Here is a 24282-nt window from a genome sequence, read left to right on the forward strand (position 1 = left end):
GTAAATACTGAAAGTTTCTACGAAACACAGACATATTGGGTTGGGGGTTTCTGGTCAGATTATTGAAGTTTGTATCTGCCTCAGCATATTCTGGATCACTTTGGTGTTAAACAAATAAACTCAATGCTCCGCCTGGCAAATCATCTGATCACTTCAACCGTGACAACACAATGCAATCTTGGTTTCGTAGCTTAAAATAATGTTCCTTGCTTTCCTGTGCTGCCTCACGTTAACAGCTGCAAGTGATAACAGTCTCTCCGAACCAGCACTGCTCCTGAGAGACTTGCCAGTAACACTTGTGTGTAAATACGTGAATATACTGGCTGTTAGTGCTGAGGTTCAGGAGATCTGAGCTTTCTGGTTCAGGTCTTACTTGCTTTCATTGACTTGCACAGTAATTGGTGCATTCAACTCCTCTCTGCTTCCCTTTGTAAGTCCAAAAATCCAGGTAACTAAAGACAGCTCAATAGGCAACTTAAGTCAGTGTTTTTAAGGTGGTTTGAGATCCTTGTGTTAGCATGCTGATGTCTGCAGCTAGTGCTTGCGTAAGAGGAGGGTCATGGTTCAGAGGGGCTTGTGTGTGAGCAAGGGGCTCCCACAGAAAAAAAATAAGGATATTGTGGGTTTAGTCTATGTAAAGAGGTAAGGGGGAAAGATGATAATCTACTGATTACAGAGACTCAGTATGAGAAGCTTTTCTCCTTGGCTTAGGAAGAGCCATTCTCTTGCGGCGAGACAGGTGAAGAGCGTCGGGGTTTGTTTCCCAGGGCCAGCTGCACAGGTCGAAGGGGTAGGAATACTCTCCCCAGGCCTCCAGTTTCCCATCCCCTTATCTCCGCAAGCCAGGAGCGCTGCCCCGTGCCCCTCCGCATCTCGACCTGCAGAGCCCACGTCTCCGCTCCTTGCTCCTCGTGGCTCCGCTGTTTACCACGGGTTTCTTACCTGCCGCTGCGCATCTGCACATCCCCTGTCCCCGCTCTCGCTTCTCCCTGGCAGGGGGAGGAGGTTTTCTGCCGACGGCCACAGGGTTGCGGAGAGCCGCGGGGGGCCGCGGCTGCCCCCCAGCCAGCACGGTGGGGGCTGCCTGCCCTGGCACGGCCTGCCTGGGGTGGGCAGGAGGAGGAGGAGGAGGAAGGCCCTTGCTCTGCCCCTGTCTGAGCCACCTGAATTGCCCGGTGGGCGAGCGCAGAGCAGGGCCGCGACAACCTGGAGTACCGCCGCTCGCAGCAGGGCTGGGGTTCCCTACAGCCTCTGACTTCCTTCCTTTCAAGCTTGGGGAAGTAAGCTTGTCCAGCTTGAGCTTGCCCTACAATCCCCCTTCTGTCCGTTTGCCTTTCTAAGTGCTAGAACAGTTCCAACCCCGTCAGGAGCGGGCAGGGAGCCCCCCAGGCGGCCCGGCCCGGCCCTGCGCGCTGGGCACCTGCCCCGGCCGCCCGGGGGCACCGGGCGCTGCCGGTGCGGCTGCACCCGGGCGGCGGCGGGAAGGAGGCGCTGCCCGCCGGCCCCGTCCCCGCTGGAAGCCGAGCGGGACGCGCCGCACCTCGTCCCTCTTCCAGGGAGCTGGGGGCGGGTGAACGCCCCGCTCCGGGCGGCGGAGCCCCGGCGAGCGGCAGCCCCGCGGCCGCTCCCGGCGCGGCGCCGGGCAGGCACGACTGAGTCCGCCGCAACTTGTCGGCCGGCGGTAAACAGGAAGCCCCTCGGCGGGGCCGGGGCCGGGCCGAGGCGGGGCCTGGCGCGGCCGCCCGCCCTCCCGCCTCCCGCGCCGCGGAGCCGAGGGGCCGCACGGCTCGGCCCGGCCCGGCCCGGCCCGCGGCGGCCGCTGACAGGGCGGAGCGGCGGCGGCGGCGTGCCCCGTCGAGGCGCCCGGGAAGGCGCCGAGAATGAAATTGCTGTGGAAAGCGAAAAGGGTAACCGGGCGTCCCGTCCCCCCCTTGCCCTGCCCGCGGGGTGCCGGTGCCGGCGGGGTGGCCCGGGCGCGCCGCTCCCCGCAGCCTCGCCGGAGCCGCAGCGCGCTGCCGCCTCCCTGCTCGTCGCCGCTCGGAGCGATGCTGCCTTCCCCAGGAACCGTGAGCCCGCGCCTGGGGCCGGGAGGGTGCTCCGGAGGGGGGGAGTCCCCCACCCCCGGGAGAAGCGGGGACGCGGGGGCTCTGCCTGCGCTTTTGTCCGGGTAATCAGCTGGGAAACGAGGAGTCATTGCAGCACCTGTTCGCTTCGAGTTTGGAGGACGTTGCGCTACTTCTTTTTCTGTTATCATTGTTATTTTTTTTAACCCGCTTTCTAGTGTTTGTGAGTTTTAAAGCCTCGACTCCGTAAAGTTTTTCGTAGCTTGGAATAATAGGTTTTGAAAAGCAAACCACCGGCTCTTTGGATCCGTCCTGTCAAAAGAAATAAAAGGTTGGTGTATTTTAAACTTCGAAGCTAACAAGCATTTAAAGGCTGCCTGCCTAAGTAATTCTGCAGTTTTAAAAAGTGCAATTCCTTCCATAAATGAAAGGCCAAAGAGATTAATTGCTTTGGAAAGGGGGGGAGGGGAGGGAAGAGAAGACTGCTAATCAAACCCAAACTGTTTCCTTAGAAAAGACTTTATACAACTATTTAAAGTATGTGCTAGTCTAGGAAAAACAGTTGAATGGGAAGTCAAGGTATCTTGATACCACAGGAGAGGACAGTTTGCCAAGAATATCTCCAGAATATATCCTCAATCTGAAAGTATCCCGTATTGCTTTGATTGTTGTATTTACTTTGTGCAGCCCATCTTCTGCCCTCAGGTCTGCGTGAAGCAGTACAGCACCTGGGGTAGAGTGCGGTTAGCAGAGGAGTGAAAATGTTCTTTTTCTTTCTCTCTTTTTTTTTTTTTGTTTTGTTTTGTTTTTTTTTTTTTTCCCCCTTTCTCCTTTCCCTGGCAGAGTGCAATTCAGGATGTGGGTGAAGAGGTGGAAGAGGGAGCCATTTTCCATGTCACCCTGAAACGAGTGCAGGTTCAGCACGCTGCCAAGGAAGGAGCAAACTGGATAGGCGTAAGTAAAGCTGGCGCGGTGGCGTTTTGGAAGGCTGCTCATGGGCTTTGGAGCCTGCTCCAGGGAGCTGAATTCCACACGAATCGTTAATGATAGTAACTTTTAGCACTGACTGCTCTCACTGTTGAAAAAACCCAAAACAGTGAAGTTGACTGCCTGGGTCATCTGAAATAACTCTCTCCTTGTGTTGACTCTTTTCTTGTCATGCAGACAAGCTTTGACCAGTTGTGGCGAGGGGTCGGGGTCGGATGATACTTAGTGCAGGAGTAAGGATCTTAGCTTATGGCCTGAGAAGCTGAACATTTAGCAGTTGTTTCAGACTGGGCTATGGCTTGTTTCTGCTGCTAGGAACCTATCTCAGGTCTCCCAAATTAGTAGTCATAGTATTTTGACTAATGAAGATCTGTCGGAAGTTAGCGGAAACTTCCTGAGAAGTTAAGTGAATATAGGTTTGGGTCTTATTTTTGTAGTGCTTTCTCAGCTAGGTTAGAAATTACTTGTCTGCATGTCTGCAGGAATTACAGCTCTGTACTGTTTGTCAAAGGTACATTTTAAAGCATGAAGGCTTTAGTGGTAAGTAGATTGAGCTGAAATGCACACGCACTCAATTTGGCATGCTGCCCAGTGCTTCACCTCTGTCAGGCCAAGTCCCCAGCTGATAGAAAATGTCCTCACTTCATTGGAATCAGTGCAGCTGTGGCAGTTTGAGCCAGATCTTCAGGAGCTGGCTCTAGCTTTTGTATTATTTTGTTATGTTTCTATATTTTCTTCAGGATCAGAGGCAATGATGTAAGAACTTGGTTTGATGTAGTATCCAGACTGATATTTTAAAGACTTTTAAAACTGCCCTGAGATTTATATCAAATCGTGTTCTTGTGAAGTTCCATGACATACAGCAATGCAGCGGTGCTGAATCCACAGTCAAGAAAGATAAGCAAATTCTGTCCTGCATAGAGATAGTGCTTAGAAGCTCCCCTTCCTATGTTTCCAAGAAGTACATAGAGTTCCAGTCAGAACAGATAATTTCAAATCTGCTTCCTTCGAGTGGCAGATTTCCCGCCTCTGCCTCCTGTTTTTCCCAGGAGAAAATATTAGAAAGTATTTACGAGCTCCTGTAAATAGATCAGGCTAGAGAAAAAGGCATATTGGTAACTGGAATAAAAGTTTTAAGAGGAGTAGCAAGGAATTTGAATGACGTGGCTAGAAAGAGAAGGTTGTATGAGGTTCAGCTTACTCCCGAGGATGTAAAGGCAGCCTGTAGGGAGGCTGGCACCTGTGTGTTGAACCGGATGGTGCTATTGTCCATGAAGCAAAGACAGCAAAGCAGAAAAGACGGGTGAAAAATTTAGAGTTCTGTGGTGTTTGTTGGTCTTGAACTGACAGCCAGGTACCCATGAAATGAACCAAGGACAAGCTGAATCGTAGCTTAGCCAGAAGCAGATAAGAACAGTAGAGCAGTGGCTGTAAAAGTAGACGAGCTGCTAAACACCTGAATTTCTGTTGCCAGGAGCAGTATGCTGACAGAGTATGAATGGCATCGGAAGAGGTGAACTCCAGTCAGTGGTTTTATGTAAATAGTAAACTGAAAAGTAAACAGTTAGTTGACAGAGAAAGGAAAAAGCAGCAGGTAGAGAAGGAAGTGGAGAGATGGGGGGAATGTTTAAGAGGCGAGAGACTGAAAGAGATTTTGATTAGCTGAGGGATGGGACTGTGGAGGGCAAAAGGGACGAGAGAATGTGTATGATGTGGATGGGATCCACTGGACAAATGAAAGGATTAGAGGATGACCACGGGAAAGAAACTTCTGCATTTGTCAAATGATAGAAATGAGAATTGTTCAAGGGTTCCTTTGCAAGGAGGAACAAGGGCTGGAGAATTTGAGGAGCTGGGACTGCAGGTGTGGAACGAGATTGAATTGAAATACTGAAACTGCTCGACTGTGGAGCAGACACAGTTGAAGATAGGAGGGATGGAAAAAAGGCCTTTCTCTTGAAGATGCTTGGCCTGGTGGTTGTGTTTGTGCTGTATGCCAGTGGATGCATACACTGAAGATGAACCACAGCTAGGGGCTAGCAGAATGGGCCTTACGTTAGTGGAAAGAGAAAAGAAGGAATGGGGTAAGACAGTAAGGCAGGAAGAAAATGATTGACCATGTAAATAGCAAAGAGGCAAGTGAGGGGGTAGTTTAAGGCTACCTGGTTAGAGGAATGTTCTCAGCAACTGGCCAGAATTGTACCAAGGCAGTAGATACTAGTGCCGGCCAGTTCTTTCATCCAGTATGAGGTGATGCTGTGTCAGTGCGATTTGCCTTAAGTTCTGTAGAAAGGTAAGTAGAGTAGGTCTGTGAGATGCTTAGCTTTACAGTGGCACACTTGGAAACTGTGGAATGTGTTTGGTGAAGTCAAGTAAGGTAGGAAGTTCAGATAGTTGAATGTATGAGCTTGGAAGTTGGAGAGACCAAACTGCAAACACTACCTTGACTTCTAGTTTGAATAAGGGAAAAAACCTTTCAGACCAGGGCGCATGAATAATGATCTAAGAAAGATGCTATTTTTTTTTTTTAGGAGTTAGACTTTGAGAAATAGAGAAAAGCTCTTGTCAGCAGAGAAAGCTGTATCTAAGAGTTAAACTAAGAGTTGGTGAAGTCAAGCCTCACAAAGGAAGTGAACACAAACAGATCACGTTTTGTCAGCCATATGAGAACAACAAAAGAATAAGTCTGCTTCCTAGAGAGAACGAGATAGGAATTAAAATTAATCTATATATAACCCAAAAAACCAAATGAATTTTTACCTGTTTTCTATAAGGATGACAAAGGTCAACCTAGAGGTTGATGGTAATGATGGCGCGTGGGGCTTTTTCATGTCTTCAAGCTTTGTCTCCAAGAGCTTAATGTGCCCATGCTGGGCATCTGGTAGTGTCCATCCCCAAACTACCAAGGAACTGGTGTAAGAAATGATAGTCAAGCAGCAAGAAGTTTTAATTCATCGATCAAGTCAGAAATGCTGTTGTATGGCTGGAGAACAGCAGCGGTGCCTGTATTTGGCGTGGGGAAGGTGTGATTTAGGTGGGTAGGAGACAGTGATCTCATGAAGATAACTGCTCTGATTTAAAAAAGCTGTGGGCTTAAACTGTTTGAAAATCTGCCCATCTTGAATCTTGAAATCACTGAAAAAAATTAGGGATGATAAAATATTTTTAAGTACCTGTTGAAGAAGAGCTGCTGCTGCAGCTTTAATATGTGAAATAATATAAACACGAACAATCCCTACAAGTCTCTTAAAATGATTTCTAGCAGTTTAATGTTTTGCTGACAAACTCAGGTTTAGATTTTCAGGGTTTGGTGTTGTTTTTTTGGTTTGCTTTGGTTTTTGGTGTGGGGTTTGTTTTTTGTTTTTTTTTTTTTTTAACTTTCTCCCAGTATGATATCTTGGGGAAGTTGCAGTGTTGCAATTAGCAGAGAAATTTGTGCGTGTATCATACTTGGGAGCAGATTCAGCCCTTGTTTGGTACACATTCACATTAGTGGATGAGACGCCTTTACACACGCTGAGTAGAATATGGCCGTAAATCAGTACATCATGGTTTGGACAATCTGCTGGATAGAAAATTAATAGTTAAATACGGTGGTGCAGGCGTTCTTCCCTGTTTGAAAGTGGTTGCATTGTATAAGTGGTTATTGTCAAAAGTCTATTTTAATTGTACGATGAAAAGTCAGCAAGAAAATGTAGTGTTTTTTTTTCTCCTGAGCAAGTTTTGCTTAGGGAAAATTTGAATGGAGGCGGGCGATGTATAGCACCAATAACAAACAGTATTCTTAGAGTGTTTCTGTAATGGTGATGCCATATATAATTCTATATATACCTTTAAGTCAGGTGTATAACAAATTATACACCTTTATATCAGCCATGAGATCCACGGAACAAAGTTTTTCAAGTTATTCTGGTGTAATTTCACTCATTCCCTGTGGGGTTGCGTTTGGGGTAACAGTGGGGTTTGGTGCAGTAGTACTGTGTGTTGCCTTGTCTGTTTATAAAAGGTATGAATGGGTTCATGACACAAGCCCAAGTTACCAGTCTGTTTGAGCAGATGTAAACCCACAGTGCTTCCAGAAATTCTTACAGCTTGCACCCAAGCTTGTGTTCCTTGCATCAGCCTGTGTGTTTCTGCAGCCGTGGGGTGAACTTGTGCGGGTTAAACCTGAGCCTAGGAGGTGAAATAAAGGGCTCTGTTTTGGCTGGACCACTTTCCCAGCCCACTTGGCTGCAGCAGGTGGACAGAAAAGGGCCTCTGGGAATGGGTTCTTTCAGTGGCTTAAACTCAAGGTGAAATGGTGCCATTTTGCAGTTGAGATGTGGCTGCAAGTCTCCTAGGGCCTCTGCTTACCTACTGCGTCTATACTCTTTACAGGCTGTTGACAGGTCTTTGTGTCTTGATGGTGCAAGATGATCCTGGCTCTTCCAGGCCTTCCTACAGACACAGAGGCACTTTTCTGCCAAAAATCTGTGCCTGGGCCCACTTCTTGTTAGAAAGTCCAGAACACTGTGGGATACTGCTGTTATTCCTGATTTTTCTTTTCCTGTCTGGTCTATTTGTTTGGTTTTGGGGTTTTGTTTTTGTTTTTTAATACAGGAGGTTGTATTTTAATGTAACAGTAAGATTTGTTGGACCTTGTTAAGCTGGGAAATGAGATGTCCTCGTGCCAGAGTAGCAGGGCTTTAGACTAATATTAAAGACCTCTGTCTTGTTTAAAACAAAAAAGGGTGTCTATTATAAATAATTCAAAAGCAATGGAAGGTCGTGATGTAAATATGAAGTGGATGGGTGATCCGTTCCTAATTATTTTATGAATAGGTTAACTTTTTTCTTTGTGCTTTTGTCAATATACCAAGCCAGAGTTGGTAGTGACTGTAAGTCATTAACATGCTGTCTTCATGTCCTCAGTCTAGTCCCAAGGTGTTGTGTTAATGTTGGAATATTGTTAGCCTTGTTGTTTCTAACTCATACCTTAGCAGGCAGTTTCTGGAGCAAAACGTCTGGTCAAGCTGTCCATGAACTTCATATTCAGTCCTGGTGGTGGTTGGTCAGGATGAATTTGAGACACGTCAAGGAACCATGGAGAAACTCAGAATGTGGATTGTCTCGTTACTTAGGGGAGCCTCTCAGTCTGTACAAATAACCGACTCGATATTCCAAACTCAGAAGAGCTGTTAAATTATAAACCGTTACTGTAAGGCTGTGAAATGTGACCTAATGATATGCTGTTACTGCGTGATCTCATGATACAGCAGAAGCTCTTACTAGGAGGGGAGGCTGTGATTCCGAAGAGAACCATCACAGCAGTCCCAGCTGAAGGCATGCTGTGGGTGAGTATGTAAGGAGGAAATCTGCAGCGGAATAATGCTGCGATGAAAATGGTTGAACTCCTTAGTTTTTATCCTGAGGTTGCAGGAGAGTTGATGATGCAAAGACTAAGTACTAGAGTGTTGTGTGTTCATGTCCAGTGCAAGTTTGTTTCCTGTAGCATTCTTCTACTGATATATCTAATCTAACCTAAAAAGATTTAAGATTCCCTCCCCCCCCTTGAAATATTTCATGACGGCTTGATTTCTCCTTTGCATAATGCCATTAATCCTAGCTAGGATTTGACTTTGTAAACTCAGTGGAAGTGAATAAAAGTAACTACTTCAAAAAGGTATTTCATTCGTTCAGATGATCTTCCAATAGTTTATTTACATAAATCATAGTGATGTCTGGGGATTTTTGACAGGATTTTTCATTTCACTCATGGCTGCGGACACTCGAATGGGCTCAAGCCATTTCTTTCTCTCAAGGAAAATTACTTTTTTGTTACTGGAGTTCCATTAGTGCTGGTGATATGTGATTATGCACGTCATGTAACTGTGACTGAGGTAAAAGAGCAGGTGTGTCACAGCATGTTTTCCTCAAGCTGAGGATGCAGTCCATCAGTCAGTTTGGTCCCCATTAAACAGCAGCAACAGAAAGAGAACTGTACACCTCCCCATGCTGCCTCTGTAGCTCGGCCTTTCTTAGGTTAGTGATCTGAACATTCCTTCCCAGAGACAGTCAACTCAAGAGGTAGAGGGAAATCTTCTGTTTGATTGCTCTTGTTGATGTATTTTATTTATAATCTCATTTTAAAGTTTTTATCCCACATACTTAACAAATCAGTATTTAAAGTAGTCACAAAAATAATTTTCTGAACCATCCTCTAAATAATGGCAGAATTGAAGGGAATGTTTCTAGTTATTTCAGACTTAAACCAGTCTGTAAGCATGAAAACCAAATGCTGTCTAAGCCCCTCCCCCCAACACCAAACCCTAAATTTGTTGACAAATCTTGTGCCAAATGAAAACTGTAAGAGAAAATGGAAATGTTCTAATGGTAAGTTTGCAAGATGATGTTGGCACCCTCCTTGCAAAAGTATCATGAAATGTTTCACATCCAGATGTGTTCATGACCTTGGGTTCTGTGTGGCAACCCAAAGTTGGTATTTTCAGAAAGGGAATCACAAGTGCTGATGCCAAAGTTGTGGTCAGTTTTCATGTTTATTCAGAAGTTAATGGGGCACTGAGTTACCACTATTGTTCCTCCCAGTAATAATATTATTTGTGGTGTGATGGATTTTCTTTTAGATGATAATATATGTTGGGATCATAAGCTAACTTAATAGCAGTTGGACTGTAAAAGATTGTGTGGAGCGTAGAAGTTATCTTCAAGATAAACTTACTGAAAACCTCTGCTATTTGATACGGCATTTGGTGTTCATTTAGCCAAAAGTGACAAAATCACGTAGTAACTAAAGATGGAGTATTGATGTGGAGGATGGAATTTAATCTTTGTTTCATTGTGAAAGCTGTGTCAGGGATCTGGCTTCTGTCTGATTTTTGTGATTGTTTTGTTTCAACTTTGTAGGCTGGAGGGGACGAGTTCCCTCCAGAACGTACTGTCAGCCAGTACGAAACATGCAAAATCCGGACAATAAAAGCTGGGACTCTGGACAGACTTGTGAAGAATCTTCTGACAGCTTTTGGAGACAGTGATTTCACCTACACCAGTATATTTCTGTCTACATACCGTGCCTTTGCTTCTACTAAGGAAGTACTGGAAATTCTTGAGAGGTAAGAGCCAGTATACAATGGGAACTGAGCCATCATTTACATGATAGGGGGATGTGCTCAGCAATTTCTTCCATTACTTTTAGAGGACATGGACTTAATAACCCGATGGACAGATGTCAAGAGTCCTGCAAAATTCAGAATTTCAGCGTAAAGATAAAATGTGTAAATGCGTGCTGCCCACATCCCAGCTGTCATTAAAGCGTAGTCATCAGGCAGCAAAAGTGTGCCGTGTCTGACTGCTAAGGATCCAAACTAGGACCAACGCAAGAAAATTAGTACAGCTTCCCTCTACCCACCCCTCAAAAAAAAAAAAAAGAATGCATGGGCTGCAAAGTCATACCTAGAATAGATTAGTATGTTTTTCTGGATACTGATATTTTTGGACCTACACTCTCCTGTTTGGGGGCTGCTGATTTGAGACAGGGATTGTACAAACATAAGAAAGAATTCACTGTCCCCTTCTAGTACTTGACGTGAACATGCAGTCATAAGTATTTGCAGACAGCAGAAGAACTGGATGATGTTCTAAGAATAGCTTAGGGTAAGACTGTTAAATCACATCTGCTGTATCTGTACAAATGCTTAGAACCCACAAGATTAGTTTTCTCACACTGAATTCTAATTGGGACATGATTAGATCGGAGGTGATCTTCTTTTGGGAGGAGAATATTTATTGCATTTTCCCAATCAAGTTTGTGTAGATTATATTTACTTTAAAGAGGAGCTGACTTGCCAAGTGACAGTGTGTCGTGAGAGTGTCTTGCTTCCTAAGCCTGTAAATTGCCAAAGAGGCACAGATTTATCAGAGGAGCCAATAGCTGTGTGCATATAGATTGTCCCTTTTAGCCAGTAATATTTTGTGTATGATTTATTTTACTGACTTTTATAAAAGACACATTTTTAACAGAGAAAGTTGGAATAAATAAATAGTGAGTTGAATTGAATGGAATTTTTCTTTGAATTGCAAACGCTATCTGTACAGACCTGGGATTCTTGCGTGTGAAGCCTTAGACTGATACTTCCACCTCTTCCTTTTGTCCTTTGAAACATTTTGGATGACTTTGTTAAGAGTTCTGACATGAACCTGCTGGACACAAACTGGCAGCCCGCTACGTGATACATCTACCTGATGTTACGAGGATGTTGTAGCACAAGCACTTAAAGATGCACTTACTCTCCTCTGACTGTTCAGATTAATTTCAGGTGCCTGTTACCCTTAGTTGGGCACAGAATGCGTAAAATCAGCTTGCCTTATTCTGGACTGTGCGTAATTGTCCGCTTTCAGTCATGAAAGCTGGCTGTAAGGAGCCATGAACTCCGTTACGGAGCTGTATGTCTGAAACAGGGGGCACTGCCGTTGAAAATGAAGGGCATAATCCTGCCTTCGAGGCACGTGCGCTGCCTGTGTAGGTGAGAGATTTTGCTTTGCACTTTTGGAGTCGTGCCCATGGTTTCCTCTTTCCCAGTGGTAATTTTCAGAGTGCCGTGGGCCCTTCCCACTCGTGACAACTGTGTCAGTAGTTTTGGCACGAGTGGGCACTTGTCACCTCGAAAACTTTGTGGGAAATCACTCTTGGAGTAGGAAGAAATGGCAACTACTAGAGAAAGAGAAGCTGCGTTGGAGAAAGTGGTTGTGTTGCAGCCTCATTGCGCCCTGGAATATTGCTCTGGGAAAGGATGGAGTGCAAACAGGCAGAAAGGGTCTTGGAGCTGTGAGCAAGGAAAATGTTTTGGTTGATTCCTCCTGTGTGCAGGCTGCTTCCTGTAAGTGAACAAATTCGGTTGGAAGAAACTGTCTGTCTCTTGAGGACTTTTTTCCTCCTAAGTGACATAATCTTCAAGCTCCTTAGTTTTGCCCAAATGTTAGATTCCGTATTTGAGCTTTTTAGTTGTTGATGAGACTTGTATATGAATTATGCTATTTAGGATTTTGCTTTTATTCAGTCGGAGTTCCTCTAAACACCCGTCTCATTTTTTCAGGTGCGAAAACCCAGAGCCCTCAGGCTGTGAAGAGGATGTAAGCCAGGATTCCTCTGAATCCAAACCAGTCCTGGGGACGTAAGTGTGTTTCTTCACTGTTATTTTGCACAGGAAGCCCCAGTCAGGATTCGGTACTGGGGGAGGCTGTGGGCAGCATAGATGTTGCTTCCTTTGAAATTTCAGAGCACTGTTGGCTTGCTTCAAGAGGCTTGTGTAAAGGCCACATATCAACGGTCTGGTAAGATATCCAGCCCTATAACGCAGAGATCTTTCTGTCAGGGAAATTGTCTCAGAATTCAACATGAGACGAACACATCTAGGCCAAGAGTTAGTTGATTAAACAAAGGAGGAGTGTTTGTTTCCCCTGCTTTACCTCTGGTGGTAAATGGTTATGGCTTGTGACTGATTTCATTGTGCATAACAGCAGTGTCTGCAGACCGAAGCTGGGGTTGTTTCAGGCAGCGTGTGTATGCGTGTTTCTTTGCCACTGGTGCCCCTGTGATTTACAGTGTTGCTTTTAGAGTGAGATTTAAATTCTGAAGTCATCCGAATTTGCAAGAAAAAGAGCAAAGCTGTCTTGAAGTGCAGTTAAAGGGGTGAAAAAGGGGTTTGCTTATCCTCCTAGCACCATATGAACGTGGATTTTATCTGTAGACGTCGGGTGTAAAATGTGCCTTAGGTCTTCAGCATTTGTTCTTTGACAGCGGTGTGATCTGTGGTTTGCATGCATTGTGGCAGTGAAGAGTAGCTGCAACGTTATATTTGATTACAGTATGAAGATGCTCTATTCTTGTCAGCGTTACTGAGGATTGTTTTTCTATGAATGTCTCAGCTTCCACCAGTTAAGAAGACCTTAGTTTTTTTTATCAGTGCACTGACTTCTCAAGGCGTAACTGAAGAAGAAGCCTTTAGCTTCCTTTTGTTTTGAGGTGGAAGAAAAATGTGGAACTCTTCTGTCATGTCCACATGTCACACAGTCCAATCAAGACTGAGAAATACGCTGCACTGTTTTAATTCCTGAGATTCAGGCAGACTGTCGATTCAGTTCTGTTCTACAATACCGAGCGTGGTCTTCCCACTGCTTACCTCCATGCTTTTCTGATGGCTTGTGTGTTGGGATTAGGGGGGTTTTGAGTCTGGCTTAAAAGGGTTCAAACATCCCCAGTCCAGAAATGTGTCGTTAACATACTGAACACCTTCCTGTCCTCCGTTGTCTGAATGGATTGGTTGGACAGTGAGGTCGCTTTGCCTTCCGTCACTCATGCAGCAACTGTTTTGCTTAACCACCAGAGATAAATTGGTAAAAGCTCCTTGGCTGTGAGCATTTCAGTAGCTGTCTCTGACAAGAAGAGATGTAGAGCTTAATTAATGTCTGTAAATGACACAGGACTCTCCGAGGCTTTAGTTAGAAACACACGTTATCGGTTGTTAGTTTATTTTTTTTTTTTTAGCACTTAGCAAGGACAGCAAGCTAGAAGCTCTACTGATTTGGGCTGTTCCTCTTGCCCCATGAGACTCAACATGGGAGCTCAATTCTCTGATTTTTTTCCTGGCTGCTGTGACAGAGAGCTATCAGTCTTTTCCTCCCATTTTGCCATGAGAACTCATCAAAGAACAGCTGGTAGTTAAAAATTCATTACAAGCACCAAGAAGGCAGTGTTCTGTAATGGGTAGAGGCAGTAGTAGGCAGCCAGCAGGTTCCCACACTGCCATCGAAAATGAGCTCCAGGGTCTCTTCCAGCTTTGGGCAAACCATTTGACTTTCCCCTTTCCCAGTCAGTCCAGGCACAGAATATGAGCTACAGCAGTACCCTTCCTGCAAAACAGATGAAGCGTTTGTACTGGGGATGAGGAGAATAGTTTCACCAGGGTAAATCAGGTTGGGATTAGTCCCCCAACTGCCGTGTCATGGACCCAAAGGAGCTTGATTATGAGATGGAGAACACTCAGTGTGTTTATGTATCTCAGAATAGACCTGCAAGTCCCGTGCCAGGGCTTGAGTGCGCTTGTGGCACAGCCTCGTTTGAGAGCCTTGTGGGAGCTCATTGTCTACATGTGAAATCTGTGTTCATATTTGAACTCCTCTCGTGATCTCGTAACTTGAGGAAGGAGAGGTCCTCCTGGTATGCTTGTCCATTTTGCAGCTATTAACAGGATAGACCTGAGCCACTGTATCTGTCTTTTTGAGGATTTGAACTTTAAAAGCCAAGTGCCTGGTTGTCGGGAGCACAGAGTACAGATGTTCTTTGAGCTGACACATCAGTGTGTCTGACTGGATGCTTGTGGTCAGAGGTTTTTACTGAGAGCATGGCCCTTCATGGAATATCAGTGGGAGTGTGGGATACCGTTATTGCACGAGGGTTTTGTGAAGTGGGGTTATTGGAACAGGTATCAGGGAAGGTTTCTGTAGATGTGAAAAATACGGCCATTGGAGGGCTAAGCTCTCACAGCTCACTACAGAGCGCGGCCCTAAGCGTTTGGTGAAGTGGATAGGACCTGCTGCAAACCAGGGCTGTTGTCACTTGGTCATCTCAGCTGTTTTTCTGATGGCAGTGGAGCTCATGAGATCGGCTTCTCTAGAAGACGGTTTCTTCTTTCCAGAACATCTTCCCCCGCTTTCCCTGACAGCAATACCTGTAAGTCACCACCCCTCGTGCCCGCAGCAGCACTTATGACTCCGTGATGTACAGAATCAGTTGTTCTGGCCTATAGTAATCAGAACAGAGGAGTAGCGTAAGAACTCCTAGCTTTTAATTTTGGCTCTCCGGCTTAGGTAGGTAAGGAACAAGGCACGGATAAGCCATCTGTGCTTTTCTTTTGTGTCAGGAAAGGGGTATGATCCTACTTGCTTTGTAGGGACGTTATGTGGCTCAATTAATAGCGATGTTGAAATGCCTAAGTGCCAGTCCTGCTGTGATTGTGATAATAGCTGTGGTTGCTCAAGTGCAGTAACTTTGCAGCCAGGTAAGAAGTCAGACGAGGAAAGAGCAGCCACCCTGGGGAGCAGGCCGTACAGTTAGATTTACTACTGTGAGCTTTACCTCTCAGTCTGTACTAATTCTGACATAGAGCACGGGGAGCAATACAAATCGACAGTGCATGTATCCAAGAATGTAAAACTGTTGAGGAATTCATTCTTCTGAATGGGTAATTCTTCGTATCTTTGAAGAATAAAATACGAAAGGACAGCAAGTTTGTGGGGGTGCTAGTAACTTTAAAGAGGAGCTGACTTGCCAAGTGACAGTGTGTCGTGAGAGTGTCTTGCTTCCTAAGCCTGTAAATTGCCAAAGAGGCACAGATTTATCAGAGGAGCCAATAGCTGTGTGCATATAGATTGTCCCTTTTAGCCAGTAATATTTTGTGTATGATTTATTTTACTGACTTTTATAAAAGACACATTTTTAACAGAGAAAGTTGGAATAAATAAATAGTGAGTTGAATTGAATGGAATTTTTCTTTGAATTGCAAATGCTATCTGTACAGACCTGGGATTCTTGCGTGTGAAGCCTTAGACTGATACTTCCACCTCTTCCTTTTGTCCTTTGAAACATTTTGGATGACTTTGTTAAGAGTTCTGACATGAACCTGCTGGACACAAACTGGCAGCCCGCTACGTGATACATCTACCTGATGTTACGAGGATGTTGTAGCACAAGCACTTAAAGATGCACTTACTCTCCTCTGACTGTTCAGATTAATTTCAGGTGCCTGACACCCTTAGTTGGGCACAGAATGTGTAAAATCAGCTTGCCTTATTCTGGACTGTGCGTAATTGTCCACTTTCACTCATGAAAGCTGGCTGTAAGGAGCCATGAACTCCGTTACGGAGCTGTATGTCTGAAACAGGGGGCACTGCCGTTGAAAATGAAGGGCATAATCCTGCCTTCGAGGCACGTGCGCTGCCTGTGTAGGTGAGAGATTTTGCTTTGCACTTTTGGAGTCGTGCCCATGGTTTCCTCTTTCCCAGTGGTAATTTTCAGAGTGCCGTGGGCCCTTCCCACTCGTGACAACTGTGTCAGTAGTTTTGGCACGAGTGGGCACTTGTCACCTCGAAAACTTTGTGGGAAATCACTCTTGGAGTAGGAAGAAATGGCAACTACTAGAGAAAGAGAAGCTGCGTTGGAGAAAGTGGTTGTGTTGCAGCCTCATTGCGCCCTGGAATATTGCTCTGGGAAAGGATGGAGTGCAAACAGGCAGAAAGGGTCTTGGAGCTGTGAGCAAGGAAAATGTTTTGGTTGATTCCTCCTGTGTGCAGGCTGCTTCCTGTAAGTGAACAAATTCGGTTGGAAGAAACTGTCTGTCTCTTGAGGACTTTTTTCCTCCTAAGTGACATAATCTTCAAGCTCCTTAGTTTTGCCCAAATGTTAGATTCCGTATTTGAGCTTTTTAGTTGTTGATGAGACTTGTATATGAATTATGCTATTTAGGATTTTGCTTTTATTCAGTCGGAGTTCCTCTAAACACCCGTCTCATTTTTTCAGGTGCGAAAACCCAGAGCCCTCAGGCTGTGAAGAGGATGTAAGCCAGGATTCCTCTGAATCCAAACCAGTCCTGGGGACGTAAGTGTGTTTCTTCACTGTTATTTTGCACAGGAAGCCCCAGTCAGGATTCGGTACTGGGGGAGGCTGTGGGCAGCATAGATGTTGCTTCCTTTGAAATTTCAGAGCACTGTTGGCTTGCTTCAAGAGGCTTGTGTAAAGGCCACATATCAACGGTCTGGTAAGATATCCAGCCCTATAACGCAGAGATCTTTCTGTCAGGGAAATTGTCTCAGAATTCAACATGAGACGAACACATCTAGGCCAAGAGTTAGTTGATTAAACAAAGGAGGAGTGTTTGTTTCCCCTGCTTTACCTCTGGTGGTAAATGGTTATGGCTTGTGACTGATTTCATTGTGCATAACAGCAGTGTCTGCAGACCGAAGCTGGGGTTGTTTCAGGCAGCGTGTGTATGCGTGTTTCTTTGCCACTGGTGCCCCTGTGATTTACAGTGTTGCTTTTAGAGTGAGATTTAAATTCTGAAGTCATCTGAATTTGCAAGAAAAAGAGCAAAGCTGTCTTGAAGTGCAGTTAAAGGGGTGAAAAAGGGGTTTGCTTATCCTCCTAGCACCATATGAACGTGGATTTTATCTGTAGACGTCGGGTGTAAAATGTGCCTTAGGTCTTCAGCATTTGTTCTTTGACAGCGGTGTGATCTGTGGTTTGCATGCATTGTGGCAGTGAAGAGTAGCTGCAACGTTATATTTGATTACAGTATGAAGATGCTCTATTCTTGTCAGCGTTACTGAGGATTGTTTTTCTGTGAATGTCTCAGCTTCCACCAGTTAAGAAGACCTTAGTTTTTTTTATCAGTGCACTGACTTCTCAAGGCGTAACTGAAGAAGAAGCCTTTAGCTTCCTTTTGTTTTGAGGTGGAAGAAAAATGTGGAACTCTTCTGTCATGTCCACATGTCACACAGTCCAATCAAGACTGAGAAATACGCTGCACTGTTTTAATTCCTGAGATTCAGGCAGACTGTCGATTCAGTTCTGTTCTACAATACCGAGCGTGGTCTTCCCACTGCTTACCTCCATGCTTTTCTGATGGCTTGTGTGTTGGGATTAGGGGGGTTTTGAGTCTGGCTTAAAAGGGTTCAAACATCCCCAGTCCAGAAATGTGTCGTTAACATACTGAACACCTTCCTGTCCTCCGTTGTCTGAATGGATTGGTTGGACAGTGAGGTCGCTTTGCCTTCCGTCACTCATGCAGCAACTGTTTTGCTTAACCACCAGAGATAAATTGGTAAAAGCTCCTTGGCTGTGAGCATTTCAGTAGCTGTCTCTGACAAGAAGAGATGTAGAGCTTAATTAATGTCTGTAAATGACACAGGACTCTCCGAGGCTTTAGTTAGAAACACACGTTATCGGTTGTTAGTTTATTTTTTTTTTTTTAGCACTTAGCAAGGACAGCAAGCTAGAAGCTCTACTGATTTGGGCTGTTCCTCTTGCCCCATGAGACTCAACATGGGAGCTCAATTCTCTGATTTTTTTCCTGGCTGCTGTGACAGAGAGCTATCAGTCTTTTCCTCCCATTTTGCCATGAGAACTCATCAAAGAACAGCTGGTAGTTAAAAATTCATTACAAGCACCAAGAAGGCAGTGTTCTGTAATGGGTAGAGGCAGTAGTAGGCAGCCAGCAGGTTCCCACACTGCCATCGAAAATGAGCTCCAGGGTCTCTTCCAGCTTTGGGCAAACCATTTGACTTTCCCCTTTCCCAGTCAGTCCAGGCACAGAATATGAGCTACAGCAGTACCCTTCCTGCAAAACAGATGAAGCGTTTGTACTGGGGATGAGGAGAATAGTTTCACCAGGGTAAATCAGGTTGGGATTAGTCCCCCAACTGCCGTGTCATGGACCCAAAGGAGCTTGATTATGAGATGGAGAACACTCAGTGTGTTTATGTATCTCAGAATAGACCTGCAAGTCCCGTGCCAGGGCTTGAGTGCGCTTGTGGCACAGCCTCGTTTGAGAGCCTTGTGGGAGCTCATTGTCTACATGTGAAATCTGTGTTCATATTTGAACTCCTCTCGTGATCTCGTAACTTGAGGAAGGAGAGGTCCTCCTGGTATGCTTGTCCATTTTGCAGCTATTAACAGGATAGACCTGAGCCACTGTATCTGTCTTTTTGAGGATTTGAACTTTAAAAGCCAAGTGCCTGGTTGTCGGGAGCACAGAGTACAGATGTTCTTTGAGCTGACACATCAGTGTGTCTGACTGGATGCTTGTGGTCAGAGGTTTTTACTGAGAGCATGGCCCTTCATGGAATATCAGTGGGAGTGTGGGATACCGTTATTGCACGAGGGTTTTGTGAAGTGGGGTTATTGGAACAGGTATCAGGGAAGGTTTCTGTAGATGTGAAAAATACGGCCATTGGAGGGCTAAGCTCTCACAGCTCACTACAGAGCGCGGCCCTAAGCGTTTGGTGAAGTGGATAGGACCTGCTGCAAACCAGGGCTGTTGTCACTTGGTCATCTCAGCTGTTTTTCTGATGGCAGTGGAGCTCATGAGATCGGCTTCTCTAGAAGACGGTTTCTTCTTTCCAGAACATCTTCCCCCGCTTTCCCTGACAGCAATACCTGTAAGTCACCACCCCTCGTGCCCGCAGCAGCACTTATGACTCCGTGATGTACAGAATCAGTTGTTCTGGCCTATAGTAATCAGAACAGAGGAGTAGCGTAAGAACTCCTAGCTTTTAATTTTGGCTCTCCGGCTTAGGTAGGTAAGGAACAAGGCACGGATAAGCCATCTGTGCTTTTCTTTTGTGTCAGGAAAGGGGTATGATCCTACTTGCTTTGTAGGGACGTTATGTGGCTCAATTAATAGCGATGTTGAAATGCCTAAGTGCCAGTCCTGCTGTGATTGTGATAATAGCTGTGGTTGCTCAAGTGCAGTAACTTTGCAGCCAGGTAAGAAGTCAGACGAGGAAAGAGCAGCCACCCTGGGGAGCAGGCCGTACAGTTAGATTTACTACTGTGAGCTTTACCTCTCAGTCTGTACTAATTCTGACATAGAGCACGGGGAGCAATACAAATCGACAGTGCATGTATCCAAGAATGTAAAACTGTTGAGGAATTCATTCTTCTGAATGGGTAATTCTTCGTATCTTTGAAGAATAAAATACGAAAGGACAGCAAGTTTGTGGGGGTGCTAGTAACTTTAAAGAGGAGCTGACTTGCCAAGTGACAGTGTGTCGTGAGAGTGTCTTGCTTCCTAAGCCTGTAAATTGCCAAAGAGGCACAGATTTATCAGAGGAGCCAATAGCTGTGTGCATATAGATTGTCCCTTTTAGCCAGTAATATTTTGTGTATGATTTATTTTACTGACTTTTATAAAAGACACATTTTTAACAGAGAAAGTTGGAATAAATAAATAGTGAGTTGAATTGAATGGAATTTTTCTTTGAATTGCAAATGCTATCTGTACAGACCTGGGATTCTTGCGTGTGAAGCCTTAGACTGATACTTCCACCTCTTCCTTTTGTCCTTTGAAACATTTTGGATGACTTTGTTAAGAGTTCTGACATGAACCTGCTGGACACAAACTGGCAGCCCGCTACGTGATACATCTACCTGATGTTACGAGGATGTTGTAGCACAAGCACTTAAAGATGCACTTACTCTCCTCTGACTGTTCAGATTAATTTCAGGTGCCTGACACCCTTAGTTGGGCACAGAATGTGTAAAATCAGCTTGCCTTATTCTGGACTGTGCGTAATTGTCCGCTTTCAGTCATGAAAGCTGGCTGTAAGGAGCCATGAACTCCGTTACGGAGCTGTATGTCTGAAACAGGGGGCACTGCCGTTGAAAATGAAGGGCATAATCCTGCCTTCGAGGCACGTGCGCTGCCTGTGTAGGTGAGAGATTTTGCTTTGCACTTTTGGAGTCGTGCCCATGGTTTCCTCTTTCCCAGTGGTAATTTTCAGAGTGCCGTGGGCCCTTCCCACTCGTGACAACTGTGTCAGTAGTTTTGGCACGAGTGGGCACTTGTCACCTCGAAAACTTTGTGGGAAATCACTCTTGGAGTAGGAAGAAATGGCAACTACTAGAGAAAGAGAAGCTGCGTTGGAGAAAGTGGTTGTGTTGCAGCCTCATTGCGCCCTGGAATATTGCTCTGGGAAAGGATGGAGTGCAAACAGGCAGAAAGGGTCTTGGAGCTGTGAGCAAGGAAAATGTTTTGGTTGATTCCTCCTGTGTGCAGGCTGCTTCCTGTAAGTGAACAAATTCGGTTGGAAGAAACTGTCTGTCTCTTGAGGACTTTTTTCCTCCTAAGTGACATAATCTTCAAGCTCCTTAGTTTTGCCCAAATGTTAGATTCCGTATTTGAGCTTTTTAGTTGTTGATGAGACTTGTATATGAATTATGCTATTTAGGATTTTGCTTTTATTCAGTCGGAGTTCCTCTAAACACCCGTCTCATTTTTTCAGGTGCGAAAACCCAGAGCCCTCAGGCTGTGAAGAGGATGTAAGCCAGGATTCCTCTGAATCCAAACCAGTCCTGGGGACGTAAGTGTGTTTCTTCACTGTTATTTTGCACAGGAAGCCCCAGTCAGGATTCGGTACTGGGGGAGGCTGTGGGCAGCATAGATGTTGCTTCCTTTGAAATTTCAGAGCACTGTTGGCTTGCTTCAAGAGGCTTGTGTAAAGGCCACATATCAACGGTCTGGTAAGATATCCAGCCCTATAACGCAGAGATCTTTCTGTCAGGGAAATTGTCTCAGAATTCAACATGAGACGAACACATCTAGGCCAAGAGTTAGTTGATTAAACAAAGGAGGAGTGTTTGTTTCCCCTGCTTTACCTCTGGTGGTAAATGGTTATGGCTTGTGACTGATTTCATTGTGCATAACAGCAGTGTCTGCAGACCGAAGCTGGGGTTGTTTCAGGCAGCGTGTGTATGCGTGTTTCTTTGCCACTGGTGCCCCTGTGATTTACAGTGTTGCTTTTAGAGTGAGATTTAAATTCTGAAGTCATCCGAATTTGCAAGAAAAAGAGCAAAGCTGTCTTGAAGTGCAGTTAAAGGGGTGAAAAAGGGGTTTGCTTATCCTCCTAGCACCATTTATGTGACTACTGGCTGGAAGAGGTTTGAAATACAGGGATGGCTTCCTTGTCAAGGGGGAAATCTTCAGGACTTCATTTTCTCAGGAAATTTAGAGGTTTCTTTTGCCTTTTACTCTGGAACAAGGGACTCTTTTCCCTTTCACGTTATGTCCTACTCTGTCACAGTAGGTGATTATGAGGCAGTGGCTGTGGACAGTGGGTCATGTTATGTGACTGCACACAAAAGTCCTTTTCCCTAATCCCTCTGTCAGCTCATGCGAACAAAATTCTCTTGACATCGTTTTTTGATATGCTGCCTGTGTCTTCCCAGCCTGTAATATGTGCTGTGGCCCGTGGTCGTAGTGCACCAATATAGACATGGTGAGGTACCGGCACGTTGCTGTGACGAACCACAGATCTCACAGAAAATGCAGCAGAAAAAAAGAAAAGTTGATAGTTACTTTTTTTATCCAGGCTTGAATTTTCTTAAAACTTGAAGTAATTAGATTATTTTGGCAGACTTTGTTTAGTTTTTTTCACACTCAGTTGAAATTTGTCAACAACATTGTGAGTTATCTCTGGAAAACCATAGCATAAATTTTACGTCTTGTTACAAAATCAAGTTGAAATGATGGGAAGTCCCTGCAAAGACAGGATTTAAAGAATTTCCCATAAGCATCCATTTGTGGAGTATCTATGTACCAGTCCCAATAGGTGGGTGTGGGTTAAAACCTACATAAACCAGGAAAAGGAGATAAACAGATCACTTCCCTCTGTTTCAGGCAGGGTGGAAACCGCATCAGCTCTGGTTTCCCCTCATCCCTCTCAGTCTGTGTTAGGCTTGTCCATGGGCAGTTCTCTGCAGTTGGTGTCTTTTTAGCTACATGTGTCTAAGAAGGCGTGCGATAACTTTCCTGAACAAGATCCAGTGCTCCTCTAACTCCTTAAGCGTTCCTCTTCCAGCATAACCGAGCATAACCTTTTTGCATGGTGTAATTTGACAAAGCCTCCCTGTCTTTGAGCTAAGGGTAAACTCAAGGTTCTGCTGATACATTTTTTTGTTAAACGCATTTCATCCTGAGATTAGCAAGGCCAGTCTGTCTTCTGGGTTCAGCTGTCTTGGCGCTTCAAGCTCGATACGGGGCACTGCCCGTGCTGCACATGTCACGGTTAGGGTGTTATCTTCACAGATGAGGCAATCTCACTGTGTATGTTCATGGGGGTTAGGTTCAGGCTTAGACGGCTTTTTCACAGAAGCCAAGGTTTCCTTCAGTCTTTCTCCTAAGACAGCAGATCGTGAGTAGTATGGGTTGGAGGACAATGCAGCTTCAGCTTGGTCCCTAGACTTGGCAGCAGCAACTGATGGGAGGAAGGGCAGCAAAGGAAGCGTTTGATTTAGCGCTTCCACGGGGGAAGCTGCTACCCTGAATGCGTCCAGAGGAGGGCAACCAAGGTGGTGTCAGGGCTGGAGGCATGTCCTGTGAGGAGCGGCTGAGGACCTTGGGCTTGTCTGGTTTGGAGAAAAGGAGGCTGAGGGGCGACCTCATGGCTCTCTGCAGCTTCCTGAGGAGGGGACGTGGAGAGGGAGGTGCTGAGCTCTTCTCCCTGGGATCCAGGGACAGGACGCATGGGAATGGTTCAGGGCTGTGCCAGGGGAGGTTCAGGCTGGGCATTAGGAAGCATTTCTTTACTGAGAGAGTGGTCAAACCCTGGAACAGGCTTCCCAGAGAGGTGGTCAATGCCCCAAGGCCGTCAGTGTTTGAGAGGCATTTGGACAATGCCCTTAACAACGTGCCGTAACTTTTGGTCAGCCCTGAAGTGGTCAGGCAGTCGGACTTAGATGATCGTTGTAGGTCCCTTCCAACTGAAATAATCTGTTCTATTCTATCAATATTTGATGTCCTGAATTTAATAGAAGAGTCTCAATATAGCTTAAGTGGATTTGATTCTTTATTCGTTTTCATTTGGGGACTATAATCAGATCCACTTGGGGGAGGGCAAATCAGGAGCAACTTCACTGAGGTCCCTGGCAAAATCTGAGTGATATCTTAATAAGATTCCATGTATAAAAATTAAATTCTTTGCTCAAAAAAGTCTTCATACTGCCTTCATGTGGGGTATGAATGCCTGTGTTTTTATTGTTGTATTAGACACAGATACCTGCGGTTGCATCAATACATGCTGTTTACAACCAGTGTGTTCTTGTGTATTTGCTCTTAGTGAAGTAGCATCAATCTTAGGAGCCTGGCTTGATCAGTGTACTGAGGATTTCAGAGAGCCGCCTGACTACCCATGTTTGATGAAGCTGTTGGATTACTTGAAGAAGAATATCCCTGGCTCTGACCTGGAGAGGAGGGCGCAGAACCTCTTGGAGAAGTTCCAGAACCAAGAAGTGGAAAAGGACGGTAAGTTACCTTTCCCTTCTGCCTTCCTGTTCTCCCGGACTGTGTGGTGACACAGGGGTTTGTGTGGAGTACACTTCACTAACTCGTAGGCTAATTGATTATATTGTGAGGCTCACCAGGGACTTTTTTCTTGTTTCTTTCTTTAAAAAAAAATCTCTGTGAGG

General features: G+C 45.2%; 1 protein-coding gene across 1 annotated transcript in view; it reads left to right on the forward strand.

Moving 5' to 3' along the window:
* Window positions 1-1880: 1880 nt before the first annotated feature.
* Window positions 1881-24282, forward strand: part of LOC141961071 (ral guanine nucleotide dissociation stimulator-like 1) — a 48088-nt gene continuing 25686 nt past the window's right edge. Inside the window, exons 1-5 of the mRNA XM_074907612.1 lie at window positions 1881-1907; window positions 2907-3017; window positions 9954-10159; window positions 12140-12217; window positions 23934-24118. Coding sequence (XP_074763713.1) covers window positions 1881-1907; window positions 2907-3017; window positions 9954-10159; window positions 12140-12217; window positions 23934-24118 — 607 coding nt within the window. The remainder of the gene's footprint in view (window positions 1908-2906; window positions 3018-9953; window positions 10160-12139; window positions 12218-23933; window positions 24119-24282) is intronic.

This window comes from Athene noctua, chromosome 5 (genome assembly GCF_965140245.1).
Source record: "Athene noctua chromosome 5, bAthNoc1.hap1.1, whole genome shotgun sequence".
Taxonomy (NCBI): Eukaryota; Metazoa; Chordata; class Aves; order Strigiformes; family Strigidae; genus Athene; species Athene noctua.